The sequence below is a fragment of the Mixophyes fleayi genome, chromosome 5 (assembly GCF_038048845.1).
Source record: "Mixophyes fleayi isolate aMixFle1 chromosome 5, aMixFle1.hap1, whole genome shotgun sequence".
NCBI classification, from domain to species: Eukaryota; Metazoa; Chordata; class Amphibia; order Anura; family Limnodynastidae; genus Mixophyes; species Mixophyes fleayi.
In genome coordinates this window covers 62955650-62976976 of record NC_134406.1, presented here as the reverse complement: position 1 = coordinate 62976976, position 21327 = coordinate 62955650, and the positions used below count along the sequence as shown (strand labels likewise).

General features: G+C 37.7%; 1 protein-coding gene and 1 long non-coding RNA gene across 3 annotated transcripts in view; both read left to right on the top strand.

Annotated features, from left to right (window-relative positions):
- Nucleotides 1-21327, top strand: part of LOC142158401 (uncharacterized) — a 604325-nt gene that overhangs the window by 447621 nt on the left and 135377 nt on the right. The gene's annotated exons all lie outside the window — the stretch shown is intronic.
- RFTN1 (raftlin, lipid raft linker 1) overlaps nucleotides 1-21327 on the top strand; it is a 283814-nt gene that overhangs the window by 130847 nt on the left and 131640 nt on the right. For both annotated transcript variants that reach the window (XM_075212313.1, XM_075212314.1), the window contains exon 4: nucleotides 15274-15382. In XM_075212313.1, coding sequence (XP_075068414.1) covers nucleotides 15274-15382 — 109 coding nt within the window. The remainder of the gene's footprint in view (nucleotides 1-15273; nucleotides 15383-21327) is intronic.

The window sequence follows — 21327 nt, the reverse complement described above, 5'->3', positions numbered from 1 at the left end:
TCAACCGCTCCTATCGTCTAAATTGTTATACTCTTAAGAGACTTTTATTATGAATGTCCTATTAATGTATTTTTTCATTTATTGTATAATTGTAAGTGTTCAGTTGATATAGTTAATATTTAGCTACAATTACATTTATATGTAATTGATACTATACATTTTTAATAAATGTTGTATTTATTTGAATACACATTTAGAGCTCCGTTAATTTCCTTTTTCTTTTGTTGTTGTCATCATCATCGTCGTCATCATGAGGATATCTAATTCATCTCATCAACTAGAACAGCATGAGATTCACTCTGACCCAGATGTCATCAGGAGACTGTCATTTGTAGATGAAGATTACCTTTGTGACTTCTCTTATGGATGTTACCATATTGCATTAAAGGAAATGTTCTGTAGTGTGTTTAAAATAGAATAAGTAAAGTATTACAGGTTAACAGTCCATATCACGCTTTATTAATAATTTAAGTAGTGGAGCCTATATTAATAATTTACCAGATGTGATGTACACTATAATCAAAGTTGAAAAGAGTATGGATTACATTGCTAATGCTAATAGTTACAACTGAAGACAGACATTTGATTGAGACCTGTGTTGATAAAGGTGGGATGTGTCTGTTCTGCTAATGGTTTTTCTTCAGTCACATTTGGAAATACAATACGAAGGCATCAGCCTTTCCGATTGCCGGTAATCTGGAGTTTTGTTTATATTCATGTATCTGCAGATGTCTGCCTAGCTGGGTGTATGAAGCCCCTCTCTCACTATTGCCATGTTAGGCTTTTTATACATTGGGTAAAGCAAGATTGTATGGTCTCAGGTACAGTCAGCTGTAACAGCCCAAAGTGGACGCAGTTATAACGGCTGTCACTGCAGAAGTTATTTATCTATAGGGTAATCGTGACTCTGTGCAGTCACTAAAGAGCAGGATGCACCTAAAATAAATAATGGTGAATTTCAGGTGCATCCTGATCTTACAGAGGTTATGTTTAAAATGATCTTTATAGTGAACGCCTTTCTAGCTGCATCCATCTTTCAGTGGCAATGAATGATCTCTATGCGAGCTTCCTGCTCTCTTCCTTCCTCCTGTCAAAAGTCTGAGCGTAGGAAAGAGGAAAATACTAAAGTCATGTATTTTATAAGTCATTACTACACTACTTCCCAACATATAGAGGAAAATGAGCAAGCTTGCTATGTATATCTGCAAATAACACACATCAATGAAACTGACAAGATACATTGGGAATGTCCATACAGATCTATACATAAAGATAAAATGGATAAAAAAGATTCAGGGTGAGGCTATGCACCCAACCTGGTCTGTCCCTTTCCCTTCCTTCCTTCCCCTTCTTCCCCCCAAAAAAATAAAAAATTCTGGCAGATTGTTATATACGCTAAATACGTACAACAGTGCAGGATGCACCTTTGGATTTGGGAAGACTTTCTACCTCAATATTCATTTTGTAGTTCTTTATCCCCCAGGTGGAATGTACTGGGATGTGAAAAATATATCTATATGTTTTTTGATGTTTTTATATATTTTTTATTTTCCTTATTTGAGCCTTTACATTTTGTAATCCCGGTACTTGGATAATATGTTTGTCATGCACTGTTGTACTTTATACTCATCTGCTGTTATAAATAAAAAGTTTAAAAAAAAAAAAAAAAAAAAGATTCAGGGCGAAATGGGGAGCAGTTGAGAGTTTTGTTACATGGCTCTCAGTTTTCACTAACAAATGAACAATTCATATATTCTATTTCCATTGGGTTGTTCTCATTAGATTATCATATTTTTTATTAGTATTGTAAGGTTTTAATCTGCTAATATTAATCATAAAAATCCCAAATTTGTGTCTTCCAGTAGCTGAAAATGAGCAAATATGTTGAGGTAGCGTGTTCATTATAACACATAAGTCCTGTGCCCAACATCAGGGGGTAAATGCATAAATCTGCCCATTTTGCAAGTCGCCGATATTAGGTGTCTTTACAGGCAAAACTTGCCTGTAAAGACATTGCCGTCTTAAATCTACGCCTAATGTCAGCGACTTGCAGAATGTGCAGGTTTACCCCTAGGAGATTAAACTTGTAATACAGCCCTGCTCCCCTTTTCACAATACATAATCTTGAGTTATATGTTACCTGTCTTCTTATATAAATGGACTTTCGGAAGAATGGCTAACACACAGATTACTATGCTAGTGTAGCGGTTTTTGGTTTGACATCAGCTGGTTGGGATTTGCACCCACATGTAGATGCTGATATTGCCCAATCGTTTCTTAGTCAGATTTGAGCTCTCCATTTTGTTTTTAATTCCCAGCTGTTTTCAAGTATTATGTAAGAATGATCTTGGCTTGCCGTTATATTTCTTAATATCGTTTTCTCTTTACATCCTGGCTATTGAGGTACAATGTATCAGCTAGGTAGTTTGTATTCCTCAGGGTGTATTTGGTAGCTATAGTCAAATAGGAAATGTCCTTACAGTCAGGGTGTGCAGAATACCAGGTTATATTCCAATATTGGTGGCAAATGACTCATTAAAGTCATGCCTTATTCCAGCAGTGTAATGAATCAGACCTTTGGTGCTTTTAGTTCAGCATATTAACATGGCTTTTTATAATAATGAGTACAGAGTGACTTATCTTCCACAGATAGGCCATCAGAAGCCTATTGTACCATGCTAGTGATTAGTGTAGTCCCTTATACAGGGCCATCTTAACAACATTATGGGCCCCCGGGCAAAGCAGTGCACTGGGGCCCCTACATATATATTATATATATTATATATATATATAGATATATATATATATATATATATATATATATATATATATATATATAGATAGATATAGATAGATATAGGTATAGATATATAGAGATACAGATATAGATATAAATATATAGAGATAGATAGATGTACTTGCTCAGTGACCCTTGAAGGTTTTTTTGCTGTTTTTTTTCTTTTGCAGGATTATTTATTCTAATTAAGAGCCCTGCCTATGGGCCCCCCTTGCCCATGGGGCCCCCGGGCACCTGCCCATCGCGCCCAATGGAAAAGATGGCCCTGCCCTTATATCATAAAAAAAGAGGAGGACAGTGGACAGGGCTTCCTCAGAGTTGTTGAAATAATGCCACATTAACAATGATTTTAGTTTCTGTATTAAGGCTAAAGCATTATTCTGTAAGCTGTGCACAGGGAACTTCAGCTGCAGGAGTAAATTGTGCAATGCTAGTTTTCAGGGAGTATCTGGAGTGACATCATTGTATGCCAGTAAATAATGCATGGTCAGGAATATTCAACTGCTGGAAAACAATTGTAGAGCTGTATTTGGCAGTCATATAAGTAACAAAACAGCATTATAAATTCCCTTCCCTGAGAAAAAAAATATGTATTGCTTCGCTGCAATCTGTATCTAGTTTTATGTTCAGATTACTAATATTTAAAAAAGCAGTACAAGAAAAATACAGTTTTACTTAAAATTTTACACTAAAAAAGGAATATATTTTGACTACTCATTCCATTGTGGAACACGTTATACAGTAAATAAATGGCCTCACTCAAGGGTGCGGTTCTTAGGCTGGTACACACTACAGTGTCGGGTCAGTCACGCGATAAACGAATGCAGTATGTACACTGCACCAATGAACGGTTAACGTTCCAAAGCACATCGTATTGTTTCATTTGATTTTCAAACTGGATTAAATTCTGCAGTGTGTATGCACTCACTGGCAGTGTCCATAGATCTCTATGGAGTGTGCAGAGTCACAATATTTTCATCCGATGGTTATAACAGATGAAGAGCACAGATCTGAAGGTAAATCACGCATACTTACCTACTCTTGCGAAGTTCTTTCCGGGAGATGGGCGTTACTTGAGGGCGGGAGGGGACGGGGGCGGACAAACGCGTAATTTTGGCCCCGCCCCTGCGACGGAAATTCCATTTTGTAGTGGGGGCCTGGGCCAAAATGACGCGATTGGCTGCGAATCGCGTCATTTTGGGAAGACAGTAGCGGGATGCGAGAGACTCGCCAGCCCTCCCGGGAGTCCGTGAGACCAACCCGAATTTCGGGAATCTGCCGGACATTCCGGGAGAGTTGGCAAGTATGAAATCACCTAAACTGTGTTTAGTGTGTACACGTGAATCGGCATGCTGATCTGGACTCTTTTTTAATAGTTATTAAAATTGTTAAGGATATCGCATTGAGAGAAATTTTGTATAGTGTGTACCCAGCCTTATTGAGTAGAAACAAACTGAAATAGAACAGCAGCCTAGTAGGTGACTGATATTGAGATAGGAGACAGTGGGACTTTAAAGGGTTCTGCATGATACAGAGCCTGTTAAAGGCATAGACAGAGCCGGCTCTTGTTTTTAATAGAGCACTTGAAGTGTGTTGTCAAATTCTCCCTGCAGCATAGTGTACTGTGTACTTAATAAGGGATTCTATAGAACTCCATGTTACTGAGCATCTGAACTCTGCAGGCATTGTCAACATTGATACAAAGCCAAGGGATGGCTTGTCAGAAAGTGTGTGTATAAGTTGTTTTACTTACTAATAGCGTTAAATATGCCCGACAAATGAATATGTAAAATTGATGTCTGTGTGTAGAAGGGTTTTAGTGCTGATTATTAGTTAAGAGAATAGTATTTGCAAACCTTTTAAGACTACTTCTCTCAGTAAGGCATATTACTCACACAATATGGCTTCCTAAGGAGACTAGTGTTAATAGGTAAAACCAATGGCATAACTAGGATCATTTTAGTAAATGGGTTAAAGGGGCATTTATCCATCAATACAGACGACCTCAGACATCCTACTAATAAAACTTGGTTTGAAGAGGTCATAGAAGAGATTCTATTTTAGCTTTTGGTCCCCTAGGCAAATGAGAGGAGTCACAGTTTTCAGATGGGAGGTTTACCAAGGTAATCCTATATCTGGACTTCGACCCTGGTTGTTAACTAAGCATGAGCTGTAATCCAAGCTCTAAACATTAAACTAGCTCAAGCTCTAAGACTGTCCAGACTAGTAAATTACTAGTCTGGACAGTCTTAGAGCTTGAGCTAGTTTAATGTTTACTAGTAGTAACAGAGATTTTAAAAAATAGGTTTTTGTTTTTTCTTGAGAAAACCTGTGAGGAGTGTCTTTAGATCACTTTTGTCATTGAATATAACTCAGTTGTGCGCTGGAATAACTAATACAAATCTCATAATTCAAGCTACATGCTTAACCAGGCCACAGTTATTACCTAAAACTTTTACAAATTATAATAGCGTGGAAATGAAACAGACGTTTGGATCAATTAAATGATTACTTTGCAGTGAGTTCATTATTTAGAGCTTCCTTATAATACCTTACACCTTTCACACCCAATAATCCTCCTTACAAGATAAAACTACAGGGTTGTCAGCTTCCCAGCTAATTAATTGTGCCAGAGGCACGTCAACATAAAAGCCTGGCAATTCATGTTCTATACTTTGTTGTGTATTTTATTAGTTTTGATTTTATGTTTTCCCTATCCAGCTATCCCAAGATGCTTTGTTGTTTATTTATATATATACTTCTTTACTTGATACATCTAAAGATTCCTGATTGTTCATGCTGCATGGGAGATCTTACACTGCCAAAATCTCTGCCCAAATATGTTTTCTTTTTCCACAGTCTGGGATTTCTGTGTCAATGGATTAAATCTTTTATCACAGTTCCTAAAGTGAAACTAAATTTCAGAAACAGAATAAAATTGGGATTGTTTTTTTAAATAAAATATATCAGAACTCTAAAGATGTTTGTTTCTATTTTGACGTTACACAGCTACTTGTGCCTCTGTTTTGCTTGGTTTTATGCCACGGTGATGGATTTTCATGTCAAGATGGCATATTTTGGAGCATTAGTTGTGTTCTGATTGGTGGATTGGTGTGGCTAAGGGTATTTATTATGTATAACTATTTAGATGCAATTAAGGAACTAATATACAAATAATTTTCATACTGTGTATCTGTATTCTTCAATAGTATACAAGTAAATGACACAATTATGTAATTTAAACTAAAGACAGACTTGGGGCAAAGTGTATCAAGCTACAATTTGCCTTTTTCAGCAATTTTTCACAGGAATGTTTGAACACGAGTATAAGAGTGCGAGTTGATCGTAAATCACCAGTAAAGTGATGTAACCAAAATCGACACGCTACAACTCACCCTACATTTGACCATTCTAAGAATACTAGTCGCCATATGTTGGAAGCTGCGATTTTGCAACGTTGCTCGAGATCGCTGTGAAAATCGCCAGAATCAACGCGCTGTTTTGGATAGTTGAGATAAGCAAACACATCAGCTTTCCACTGCTGGCCAATGTTAACATAACAGGAGATACAATACAAATTTTAATTATGAGGATAAACATGATTTCTTGATTAGATGGGCACACATTTTAATTATTTTACAGGTGTCAAAATATTTTATGAATAATTTGGGGACCAAATATTATTAATAATTATATGTAAAGGAATTTTTTATTTAATTTTATTATTGTGGCATACTATTTCATTCCCAGTAGGTCAATAATATTTTTTTTTCTGATGTGGCAACACTTAATATTTCCATGTGGGGACACTATTTAAACTACATACACGTAGCAATACAGGTGGCAGCATACATATGGGCACTTTAAATGTTGTAAATATAATCATTAATAACATTTGGCCCACTAATTTATCCATAAAATAATTTGAATAAGTTAGTTTATTGAGTTGTTTGAGGGTGAAGGAGCAGCTCTTTGGGAGAAATTTGTAGACCTTTATTTAAATAAGGGGCAATCCAAATTAGCAAGCAGGCAGTGGTTTCACATTTTACCCTACACGCAGAGAAATGTAAGACATCAGCATGCAGAAACCATCTGAACCAACAAGTAAGGATAATAGTGTTCAGGGACCAATCAAGTTGTTCAAATGTATCATAATGACATTAAGCGGGATAAGGAGATTTGCACTGTGCATCTCAAGCTTAAATTATCCCATTACCCTCGTGGGTTCAGATATGTAGACTGAGGAGGCCATAATGTATGAATAACATTCGTGGCATGTTCATCAAACCAATGGGTATGTGATCTGTACATGGGGGCATTGTACTCTTAGAAAAGATGGTTGTACCATAGTGCACTGAAAATATACAGAAAGTAAAAGCAGTAAATGACACTTATGATGTTTTATGACGTTTCACCTGCAGAAGATGCTACTATCTCCTTCTCCGTTCAACACTAAAAAATCTGTGGGTTAATTTTTCATCTGCTGCATGGCTTACATGTGGAGCTGCCTGGCCAATCAGCTTGAGGAGGTATCTACCTTGTAGTCACAGTTGGGGGTGTTTAGCTGTGAGCCACAATGCATGATGGAAGATGTCATTTCCTGCATGCTGGTTCATAGCAGTACTCAGTTACTGTACATAACCGCTAGCTGTATACCTTTCCAATATCTGCAAGTTCAAAAGGCAGCTGCAGCAAGAAACTGTTATGACACCAGAGGACCTTAACAAGTTTACCAGAAAAGGTAAACTGTAAAATATATCTGAACATACATTTCTTAGGTCAGGGCTACACATCTAGCAATGCCATTGTAATGCCGCCAAGATCCTGTAGACCTGAAGCACAAACCCTCCACCATTACCTCTGCCACCATCTACAAATTACTTCTCTTACTACTGCAGTTACTTGGGCTGAATGAATGAATTAATTGCTTTTTCCATAAATTCATTAATTAAGCTTAGTACATTTAAGTTGACAATTTAGGAGCAGAGGATATTGATCTGGGTGGAAGGGTTCATCCTGGGCGTTCTGCAAGCAGTGTTACCTGTAATGAAGCATAACAAAATATTGTAGCTGTATATTCCCCCTTCTGCAGCCACAGGTCAGACACCAAGCTGTTGCTGTAAGTCACAGGAACTTAAACCACCATGGTACTTTTTTAGTCTATCATGAATTGTGGGTGCATTGTCCATCACAGATAAACTGCAGTGTTAGTCATGTGGATACTGTTTCAGTGCAGCTCACAAGGTTGTTATTAGTATGTCCTCTGGTGTTTGTCGCTGTATGACACCAGCCGCAGATTATCTATGACTAATAAAGGAGAGCACACAGCACATCAACAATACTGATGTGAAAACATGAGTGTATTTATACATAACGTGGACGCAGGTAAATACACCTAGACACTTTATAAATAATTATGGTGTACATGTTACTACTTGGTGTGCTGTGTGCGCTGCTACCTGTACTTAATAAACTTGCATTAATTATCTAATTTAGTTGATTATGCCTCCATTTCCAGGTGGCTTTTTCCGTCCGCTGGTATTTTAGTTGGTGTCTAATTGAAAATTATCCAATATTATAATAGCACTTGCAGTATATATTTAATACTAATTAGGTGGATGAGCACCAATTGCCATACCTGCCAGCATGATCCATTTTACCTAGGATACCAGTATTTTACAGTAATTTCCTTACTGAATTAAGCTGGATTGAATTGAATAATTGATGCTAATAGTGTTATTTCAGCCCAGTTTCAGTCAGTTGGGCACTACATGGGACAAAACTGTCCTGGGGAAAATGGATCAGCTATAAAAATCCCCTGTTGGTGTAAATGAATGAAATGTTTTATTAGAGATATCTTAATGTAGCTTGGTACCCATGACAAAATTCCCAGAATGCATTGGAGTTCACAGAATATTTACAGTTCACACAATGTTTAGTGAGGACAGGTGAAAATGTTTCAGATTGGTAGTATAAATTGACAGGTTAAATTGTTAAGATTATGCTGCTACCAGCAACATTTTATACCTGGTATTACTTGATTCCTTTGCATGGATTTAAAAATAACACCTTGAGAAAGCAACATAATTAACACTTCCATTTTCTCACAGAGGCTGCTGCCTTTGGGATCTGAAGGTTAGATTGATTATGTAAATGTTAAATGTAATTATTGTAGGCGCAGCCCTAGGGAGATGCTTGTGTAGTAATTTACAAATGGAAATCCTGTCACTACACTACTATAATGATAAGTTCTTTCAATGGGGTGTTGCTACTTCCTAAGTTTGTTAAGATACTATTTATAGTGCCCCACATCTGGAATTCCGAATGTTGGAATATAATGTAACTGAGTATGTAGGGCATGTACCGCTGGTGTAAATTAGAAGTCACAGGAGATTTGTATCATTGTATAAAGAAACAAGGATGAAGTGTAAGAGTATAATACACAGGGGACTTTAATATATGTATAAACCCCTTTAAATATTAATTTTATAAATGTTGCTTATTGATGCAGCATTATGTAGAAATGTATAACAAAGAATTCACCAAATACTGTAGATTAAAGCTCAAGCAACCTTTTGCTCTTCGGGTTATGTTGGACTTATAGTCCAGCAACCACTGTAGTGAGACAGAATGCGTAATTTTGCTGTAGTTTATAATAATATTTAAAAATTCAATGAGTAGCAAAATACCCATTACATGTGCAATTGAACATTTGACTTGTGAATTTGAAATTTTCTAAGGGTTTATGCAGAGCAGTGTTGTTCCTTTATTGAGTTAAAGTGGGGATAGATTACTGTACCATTGCACATGACCTTAAATGGCAAGCAAGACTAATACATTTAATTGAGATCTGTCTCCATGAGCCCTAAAGTGTCAAGAACTGTCATTACAGGGGATATTGTAATACTGCCTATATTAACATCATGGGGTATATTTACTAAATTACGGGTTTGAAAAAGTGGAGATGTTGCCTATAGCAACCAATCAGATTCTAGTTATCATTTGTTTAGTACATTCTACAAAATGACAGCAAGAATCTGATTGGTTGCCATAGGCAACAGCTCCACTTTTTCAAATCAGCAGTTTAGTAAATATACCCCCATATGTGCTTTACAGAAATCTATTCCAGTAATCTCCTGTTTTAATTTATTTATTTATTTATTTTGATAAACATTTGAATGGATTTTACAGAGATATAGTAAATAGGAGAACAAGGGGGGTACAGAAATAAAAGGGTGAAGCAAGATGGATAAAAATGCAAGTGAAGACATATATCACAAGAACAACAGATAGACAGCAAGAAAAATGTTCAGCATAACACTATGCATAATAACAAGCATCAAACAATAAATAAAACCAAAGACAACTGCCATCAACAAATTTTTTAACTTGTTATGTAAGGAACAAAGCATTCCAAATTAAAGCTAGCCAATGACAAACTATAACAATGCCAAGTGTACATGTATTCCATACCTGAAGATACTTTTAAGTTTTACAGATAGGTATATATATATATATACACAGAAACTTTTTTAGTTAATCAACCCTTCATACCGCATGTTTAGAACAAGAAAAATAGATGGTTAGCTGGGTAGCATGGAGCATGTGGGTAAGAAGTGTATCGTGTAACAAAGCACCAGGTTAATTTAAAGGGACCCATAGCCTACAATCAACGGAGGTAGCCATTTTGTGGCTGAACCACTATTTACTGAACATGGCATTTATTAAAATTCAGTAGTGATTCGTGACATCACTGATAGATTACTCACAGATATCTTTAGTCCCTTCTAAATTGACAAGTTGAATATTGGAATATTTTTTCAGTCAACATAATGATTGTCTTTACTTTAAGTGATGGGTGCACATTAATAAACTAGCAAATGTACACAGCACACTGCAACATTTCTTCATTGCATAAACCTAATTTGTAAATAGGTGATCAGTCCCCTAAAATGTAATAATTGTCCACATGTACAATTATACTCTTAAAATGCCTGTGATTAGTTTTCTGGCAAGAGGCTCCCACACGGCCATAAGAGTCCAAAATGCCTCTTTTGTTAATCTAGAGTCTATGAGTTTTCTTGTAGCATAATGAAATTAAAATGATTCTTAAATTCTGTGTGAACACTCAGCAGGACATACAGGCATATAACCTGCACCTCATTCTCCTGACAGACTCCATACAAAGACAAATAATGCGATTATTGCAGAGCATAATCTTCCATGATTAAGAACAGACTCACTGGTTCACTGGAGATATTCATTGTGTTGGGTCCTTTTGTTGTACTAAACATATTTCTTTCTTTTTTTCTTCATACTATGTAATTACTTTTCTTTATCCTGATTTATTGCTGGTAATGTAAAAAAAAACAATGATGACTGATTAATACTAAAAATTAGGGACAATTCAAGGTTGAAATCTGAATGCAATTAAGAACTGTTGACAGAATTCATGTAAAAGTGAAACAACACAGACACCTAAATGTTAAATTAATTTGTCATAAGAAAAAGGAAATGTGACTAAATGTATATCCATAGAAAATGAAGCAAGAGTGCCAAGATTATTGGGCACACCTCTCATTCCCATTTAATTGACTGCTCAATTAGTGAGAGCATTATAAGTGCAGACAATGCAATATAAAACAGGTAAGTACGTGCCAACAGATTGAGTGTGGCAATTCAGAGGAAGTGCTGGCAAGACCAAATATTTAAATGAATTTCAACACAGAATGGTAGTTGGTGCCAGATGTGCCTGCAGAAATATATAAGGAACAACAACAGGCAAGTAACAAATGGGCAACCACCCAAATAACACCCATACAATGGTCAGAAACACCACTGATAATATGGTCTGACAGAGACTGGTGCAATTTGTGCAGAATCACAGACCAGCTACCAGAGTACAACACTGGCACTGAAAAAATGCTTATCAGAAAGCATAACTTGTTGTACCTTGTCATGCATAGAGTATGGCAGTCAACGACCTCACTAAGATCCACTCTGTTAGTAAAAATCAGTAAAGCATGGCTGCAGTGTGCTAAGGAACACAAGCGCTAGATAACGGTCTAGTGAATGTTCTTGCTGGACCTGTTTATAAAGAACACTACAGAAGTCCATTTATCCCTCAACAATGTAGGGTGGGGGTGGCAGTCTTCGTGTGTGATAGGACCACATTTGAATTCTATAGGATATATGAATAAAGTTGTTAGGAATGTTATAGATAGGTCTCTAACCATCATGCTCAGAAGAACAAAGCAAGGGACCTTGTGAGGATGGGTCCGTCATTGAAGTGCTTGTGTCTCAGTATATACAGTTTTCCAAGAGACCAACAGACGTATTATGGATCATAGACATAAGTAAAAACTTACTGTGTCCAATATCTGAGATAGCAGAGCAGGATTGTTCGAATGGTGGAGAAAACGCCTTGATCAACTGCCACACAGATTCATGCTGACCTTCAGACACAAGGCATGACACTATCCGGTGGCACCATCTGTCACCAGCTCAATGAAAGATGGTTATATGGTAGGAGGCCCCGGAGGGATATACTGCTGAGAAAGAAATATAGGAAAGCCTGACTGGAGTTTGCCAAACTACTCCTGAACAACAGAAATTCCTTCTGGGAGAATGTCCACGGTACAGGTGGGATCAAATTAGATGTTTTTGGTAAAACACGTCATCCTTATGTTTACAGAAATCAAAATGAAGCTTTAAAAAAAAAGAAGCACACCTTCCCTACAGACAAACTAGGAGGAGGTTTAGTGATGTTTTGGGGTTGCTGTGCTACATCTGTCATTGTATGTTATTTGTTTGTATTATGATCCCCTCAATGTACAGCGCTGCGTAATATGTCAGTGATTTATAAATAAAGGATAATAGTAATAAGTTGTTGTATAGTATAGGTGCAATATTCAGCCAGTCATGAAAACGAAAAATCATGGCTTTAATAGGAGACACCAGGGGGTAAATGTATGAATCTCCGGATTCTTCATCTCCGGCGTGTTCAGCCTCTTCAGCGCTTAAATTTAAAGCGGCGCTGCATTGTAAAGGGAAGTTTCCCTTCACAATGCAGCGCCGCTTTAAATTTAAGCGCTGAAGAGGCTGAACACGCAGGAGATGAATGATCCGGAGATTCATACATTTACCCTCAGATGTTGTCAACCCCACTTGTTAAATAGATGATTTGCAAATTATATTTATTCATGTTCCACTATAGTCTAATGAGTATTTGCAGTGTCAATGCCCAGTCTAGTGAAAGGTCATAGCCATCTTCTTAGCCTTCACCAACAGTCCCTCAGGCCTCTTTTCTAGTTCTGCCAATCAGAGTTGGATCATTGTGATACATTTAAATGGGAATTTCTTTACTTACTGCACTGTTTATGTCATTTATATGTATGGCGTTTGTATGTTCTATCTGTGTTTGTGTGACTTTCGCACACTCCAAAAACAATCTGGTAGATTTATTAGCTGCTGAAAAAATTAGCCCTTAATTGGTGTCTGTCTGTGTTTTATTTTTCCATTAATGCATATTATAGAGTATACCATGGCGGTCTTTCTCATGAAAGTTCACCATTCCTTTAAGAGATGATTTATTTCCAACTCAGTAATTTGGAAAAGTAGCACAGTGACTTCTGCGGTTGTGTAAGGACTGTATTCTTACTAAGTGGTTGTGTAAGGACTGTATTCTTACTAAGTGGTTGTGTAAGGACTGTATTCTTACTAAGTGGTTGTGTAAGGACTGTATTCTTACTAAGTGGTTGTGTAAGGACTGTATTCTTACTAAGTGGTTGTGTAAGGACTGTATTCTTACTAAGTGGTTGTGTAAGGACTGTATTCTTACTAAGTGGTTGTGTAAGGACTGTATTCTTACTAAGTGGTTGTGTAAGGACTGTATTCTTACTAAGTGGTTGTGTAAGGACTGTATTCTTACTAAGTGGTTGTGTAAGGACTGTATTCTTACTAAGTGGTTGTGTAAGGACTGTATTCTTACTAAGTGGTTGTGTAAGGACTGTATTCTTACTAAGTAGCTGTGTAAGGACTGTATTCTTACTAAGTGGTTGTGTAAGGACTGTATTCTTAAGCTGGGTACACACTACACAGTTTTCAACCAATAATCGGCTAAATCAGCCAACATACGACCGCTCGTTCAAAAGTCGGGTCAGTGTGTACAGTGACACGATGGGTGAAAGTCTGCCCAAATGGACTATTGTCGCCTCATTTGGTTGGTCGTACCGTTTAATATTTTTGTTCCAATCTCGTTTCCGCTGTGTAGTGTGTATAAACTGCCGACCGATCCACAATAGTAAGAATGAAAATACAGTCATTGTCACGACAACATGGCTGTAAAAAGTCGCTAACGTGAGGTCCGCTCTTCCCTTTCTCGTCCTAAACAAGGCTAGTGTGTACGCAGTCCATGGACCGAGCGATCGGAACATCGATCGCATGTAAAATCGCTCGGCATAAAAAGTTGGTCGAAATTTCTGTAGTGTGTACCCAGCTTTACTAAGTGGTTGTGTAAGGACTGTATTCTTACTAAGTGGTTTAGTTATTTCAGAGACTCTGAGGGTCATTTAATAGAATTGCTTAAAGGTGCAAATCTGCACTAAAACCATATTAACCAATCAGCAGTTAGACTTTATCAGGTTAAACAATGGAATGCAAATATCTGACTGATTGCGATGGTTTTAATGTACATTTCTTTCTCTGCATTGTCCTTCAACTATATTAAAGTATATGACCATCTTTTGTGGAATTTATTTATTAATTAAGTAAAATACCTGTTAATATTCCAATTGGAAAATCAAGTCAAATTAGACCACACACCCCAGTCCACCCAAACCATACCCGATCTGTCCAACCCACACCCTCATCTATCCACACCACCCCATTTTGGTCAAGGTCATGTCTCTTTCTCGATTTTCCACGACCTTTTAGGATGAGATATATTGGAACTGGAAGCAGGCATGCAAAGTTTCATTTTTTTTAAATTAGGAACTTGCTTAGCTTCTATAGTATGTTAGAAACACTCTCTGGTACAGTTTAACAATTAACTTTTGCTCTAATGCTTGTATGATGTAAATAAATAAATAGGGACATTTATACAGTAGGTGCACTGGAAAAGGAGCTTTAACCCATAGTAATTATTTAGATTTTTGCTTTAATTTTTTAAGGTGTATAGGAGAAATGACAGATAGCTACAGAATCATTTCTATGTGCACTGGTTTTCCTAAAGGTCTGTAAATGGTGAATAAATACACTCCAGGCAGATAATCTTCACAATTTTCTCCGAATTATCTTCATTCTGAAAAATTCCTAAAAGACTTACATTTTGTGAATTTTACAATTTTGCTATAAAGCACCTTGTAATTAGTGTTTATTTAAATCATATTCCTTATTTTAATATTAAACCGTGTTTAACATTGCTTATCTTGTTTTAATTAACTGTTTTAATATGTATCATCTCTTATTCCTCCCAGGAACTCAACTTGTGACCTGAGCAATGAAGAATACAGCTTGGAAGTAGAACAATGTCTGTCTCCTGAGCAGCTAGTAGACCAGAAGCTGATACCTGACCTGGTAAAGAGGGTAAGTAACACTATCTTTTAATTCTCTTGTAATTACATGAATTGCATGCAGGTCAGAATACCAGCAACATGTGTCTCCTTTATAAATAACGCAAAATGTAGCAGCCAGAACCGTCTTGTAAACCACTGATGGGCAACAGGCGGCCCTCCGAGCCTTCATCTGTGGCCCCCAGCCAGGGCCACCTTAACAACTTTATGGGCCCCCGGGCAATGCAGTGTACCGGGCCCCTAAAAAAAAAATATATATATATATATATATATATAGGGGCCCCCTTAACTTACCTTAAGTCCGATCCTCTTCTTTTTTCCGCGCCGCTGAGTCTCTTCTGCCCTCTTCCGTGCTGTGGTTGCATTCCCTGCGTGCACAGCACGGAAGAGGGGACCAGGGAGGAAGCCGGATCACCGCTGCTTTGACCGCAAGGTAGGTATTTAAAAAAAAAAAAAAAAAAAGGATTCGGATGGGCCCCCCTTGCCACAGGGCCCCCGGGCACCTGCCCATCGTGCCCAATGGAAGAGACGGCCCTGCCCCCAGCTACTTCCTGCTTTATTGTCAATTTGTTTATTATTGCTTGTAACACTTGTTTATAAAGCCTACTAATATGTTATTACAGCGAGCAGGGGCGAACGCAGGATTTAGAAGGGGGGGTTCCCCCCCCAAAAAAAATATAGAGCGAGAGAGAGCGCATGCGCAACAGCTCCATTTCGGCGAGTCTGAATTCTACAGCAGCCGCGGCGCTGTCAAAGAAGCATCCGCGGCAGTGCTGTATTATACCACAATAGAGCACTGCCGCGGACGCTTCTTTGACAGCGCCGCGGCTGCTGTACAGTACCGTTGGTTCGCGGAGGGGAGGGGTTTCTGGAGCACCAGAAACCCCCCTTGCGTGCGCCTCTGGCGGGGTGTCTCTTTCTTTAGTTAAATGTATTGTTTTAATTTACTGCAGAGATTAAGGGTGATGTGCAGCCCTTTTGAAGGTTAGAGGGCCATCCATGTGGCCCCTGTAGTGTATCAGGTTGTCTATTAGTGTTTTAAAGTCATTCAATTCTGACAGCAATATTATAGTGATACAGATATTATAGGTGATTACTTTTAAATGGCAGCTATAATTACTTGCTTATAAAGACATTTTTACATATTAAATTTGATTATATTCCAAGTTAAGATACTTTTGGACTTTAATATGCATCAAAGCCTATATATATATATATATATATATATATATATATATATATATATATATATATATACTGAAATGCTTTTACACACTTTTAAGTAAATCAGTGATGTGTTCATACCCAGCTAAGCCTGTTCACCAGGCTGTTTGTTGTCTGTTATGTCCTCTTGAGAAAGCAGATACTCTTGGGTGAGACTTCTCTATCTTAAAGCTTTGTAACGCAGTGGAAAGCCGCAGTGTGATTGGTTTTGTCCAACTCCTGCTTTGTCAGTAGAGACTGACCATAAAAATTTACTACATGAAAACTGGAAGAAACCTGGATTAAATTAACAGCAAATAGCTTTTACAAAATACCCACTCATCAAAACTATGTTATGGCCACATTTAAGAAATCTAACTAAATAGAAGCAAAAATGTAATTGGTTATTATTTTTGTAAATAAGACACAAAGCTGCAAGTCTTCCTTTTGCTTCAGTCCTCCACCAATTTTGCTTGACACTTGTACATGACTTCTGTGGAGATCTGCAATAACTCTACCCTATTAAATCAGTGTCTGAAGAACATTGTTCATTTTTTGTAATTTCATTTGTTTGTATTTAATTACTTTGTCCGTCTGCAATGCAGTGCTTGATTTTTGCAAGTGTGTTGATCTCCTAAGCCTGCAAAACAGTTACTTTCTCAGTGAAAATGGAATAATTTTATATAACAGTACTATGGCACAGTCTTGTCTCGTTCTCTTTGTGCATCTTTTTTCCTTTAATGCCTCTCAGGATAATGTAATGCATGCCCATTTTACAGTGATTTAGATAATCAAGTATCAAAGCTACAAAAAAAATCAAATTATTTTACTTCAGTTATTTAGACGTCTAATTATGCCTATTTTGAGAGGGAACTGTACAAAGGGCATGAGTCAGACTGTGAGGTAAAAATTGAACAAAAACATGAGTCGTGCTGGTTAACCTTCTTTGTGTGCTTCTTGAACAAAATAATAATAAAATAGTGAAGCTTTGTCTGATGGTAACCTTAAGATTTTGTCCAGGATGGGAGTTTGTCATGTTAAATGCACAAAATGATAAGCCACCTCCTGCTGCTAAATTGCATGTTTTTAATTTTATATTAGTCACAGAGATGCAGTTAGATTGGGGAAGCATTAAAAAGAAAATAGTTTAGCTTTAAATAGAAATGCTACTTAGCAATAAAAGAAATAGTTTTCAGTCGCACAAGAGAGGGATATGTTTTGTACATTTTAATGGTATTATTTACCGGTGTGAAAAGGTGCAGTCTGTCATAATGAAGTGTAAAACATGGTAATGAGAGTCTTAATTTACAGTGGATATGTTTGTTTCATCCATTTAGTTTGCAAGGATTATTATGTACACCCATTTTAAGTGCCTTCTAAGATTTACAGGTAGAGAAATACGGATTGATCTCATACTAATCAGATCTGATTGCTGGTTAGGCATAAGGACCAATATTTCAGGTATTCATAACACATGCTGATTATAGGCTGCGCTATTTGGTTTTAAAATGTGCTCATACCAAATTCATTAAGTGGTAGAAGAGGAACAGTGCAGGATTTTAACAGGCGGTATTCTAACATTGCTATTTACCAAAATAGCAATGTAGATATGATCTGTATGTAGATACTCTACAATCTCTAACCACAATATATATATGTATATACAAGTTAACCCATGCATGATACTCATGCATTCTAGTCAAATCAAGCTACTTAGGGTGTTAAAAAGGTTCTTGTCATGCATTTGGGCCATAGCCCAGGCCTCAACCACCAACCACTCCCCACTGTCACCCCCGGCAACCACCAACCACTCCCAACTGTCACTTCTCCATCAAGAAATATATATATATATATTTTAAATCTTTATAAACACTTTTAACAATTAACAAATTAAATTAACAAATTAAAAACATCTTAGTATACCAAATTTCAGCCCTTTCTGAATTTTTTTTTCCACACACACTAAGAATTTAGTAGGTCAGTGTATAACTCCGCCCAGCAGGTGGCGCTGCAGCTTGGTTTTATTTTTTCCACACACACACAGACAGACTAACACGCCACTAGACATTTATATTATATATATATATATATATATATATATATCGAACATTATATGCGTGATTTATTAAGGAGCGTAAATGGTGATATGTTGCGTACTTTGCACGCAATTACTCTGCGCAAGTCCAAAACCAGACCATACACCAGAGAACTCAGAAACATCCAAATCATCTTTCAGCATTGTGATGATACCAGGCTTATCGCTCTGTACCGCACAGCCGGTACCTATCCATGGTTCAAAATCACCCAGGCAAATATCTAAAATAAAATAATTAGGTTTATTTAACAAAGTGGTAGCACCATACAGCAATAATAATATTTAATTAATAACCTGCAACAAATAACACTACAGTCTAGCACAGAGAACACACAGGGTATAATTAAAGCACCTGACCAGTATTCTAGCCATTCCCAGGGGGTGCCATCTATCCAGAGTTCTCATGGGACGCAGACCGTCTCCCCTTTAAGTCTACCAGCAAGGCAGTGGTCCAGAGTCACTGTCACTCTGCTTTTGGCAGACACACAGCTCTCCAAAACCTAGAGAGAGTAGATCAGGACAACGTCAGTACTCCAGGAACCGATTGTCCCTTCCCTGTTCTCTGGAGCTGGTTTTTAAAGGTATAAATGACCTTCTCAGGAGTTTCAGAACCTGCCTGATTGGTCCTTTTCATGTGTTTACCTTTTCACAGATAGCAGATGATTTGCTCTTGGTAAAATTATTGACAGGTATTGTTCTATGGCTACAAAGCAGAGTTTGTTTAAACAGGAGAGATCACAATCCAGACACATTACATTTAAATACACAATGCAGTCCTCTGTAATTAAACAGAGCTTTATCTGTGGACCTTTTCTCTATCTTAACACGAGACCCCCTGGTGCAGGGGAGGGCTGGCTGATTTCAGCCCGGAGGGCAAGCACACAGCAGCGGCCCATCCTTAAAGGGTGGTTTTTGGTGCAATATATATATTTATCTATATAAAAAGAGGCTATTGTAGTGTTGCCTAATCCATATATATATTTTATGCCCAGGCCTAGAGCTGGATTAAGGCTCTGGGGGGCCTGGCCACTTTAGACTGGGTAACCCCCTATGATGTAGCATGGTTATCATTTTAGACAAATACACAGGCAATACTGTGTGCACTACTGTTAGGTGCACACAGTTCTGCCTTCACGAGCAGTACACGGTGAAGCGGGACATACCTCCCAACTGTCCTAAGGGAAACAGTGACCCAAGTTCGGAACTGTCTCACCAGATTCAGGACAGTTGGCAGACTGTCCTGCTCTCTCCTACCTGTTCTTGTCACTGTCATCCCTTGCGGCTGCTGGTTACTTTAACTCATTTGCTGGTTGTCTGGATCCTGGAATATTGGAGGCCCTATTTGAAAAAAAAAATGGGTACATAAAATTTAGAAAACTCCAACAAGTCCCAGTGTTAAATCAATAGCACCCACATGTTATAATTAGGCCTCCCTCCAGCCACAACAATTTAAAATAATAATATTCATATTTGCTAAATAGATCTCTTTCCCTCCAACCAACCCTGACATTAGATAGCAAATACATTTAATATATAAACCTATTTCTCTCCCCTCAAACAGCCCCAGCATTATTTTAAATAGCATTTACGTCTAACAAATATAACCATTTCCCACAATAATCCCAGGCATTAAATAATTCATAATCACATTTAATAAATAGACCTCATTCTCCCCAAACAGCCCCACAATCAATTAATAGCTCACCACCCCAGCATTAACTTAAGTGTGTAATTACTCCATCTTAAATTCATAGGACCCACTATTAAATAAAATTGTCCCACCATCACCCCACAAATAAAATAGCACCCAATACTTAGCCCCCACCTGTACTCCTCTATTAAATTGATAGCCTACCTCCCACATTATATTAAGACCCCCTCCCTCACACACACTACATTCCTAGACTGGTCATTCCCACACACAATACATTCATATACTGCCGCCCCCCCCCCCTACACACACAATACATACATATACTGCCCCCACAAACACACAATACATACATATACTGCCCCCACAAACACACAATACATACATATACTGCCCCCACAAACACACAATACATTCATATACTGCCGCCCCTCCCTACACACACAATACATACATATACTGCCCCCAAAAACACACAATACATACATATACTGCCCCCACAAACACACATACATATACTGCCCCCAAAAAAACACAATACATCCATATACTGCCCCCACAAACACACAATACATACATATACTGCCCCACAAACACACAATACATACATATACTGCCCCCACAAACACACAATACATTCATATACTGACCCCACAAACACACAATACATTCATATACTGCCCCCACAAACACACAATACATACTTATACTTCCGCCCCCCTACACACACAATACATACATATACTGCCCCCACAAACACACAATACATTCATATACTGCCCCCCACAAATACACAATACATACATATACTGCCCCACAAACACACAATACATACATATACTGCCCCCACAAACACACAATACATTCATATACTGCCCCCACAAACGCACAATACATTCATATACTGCCCCCACAAACGCACAATACATACATATACTGCCGCCCCCCCTACACACACAATACATACATATACTGCCCCCACAAACACACAATACATTCATATACTGCC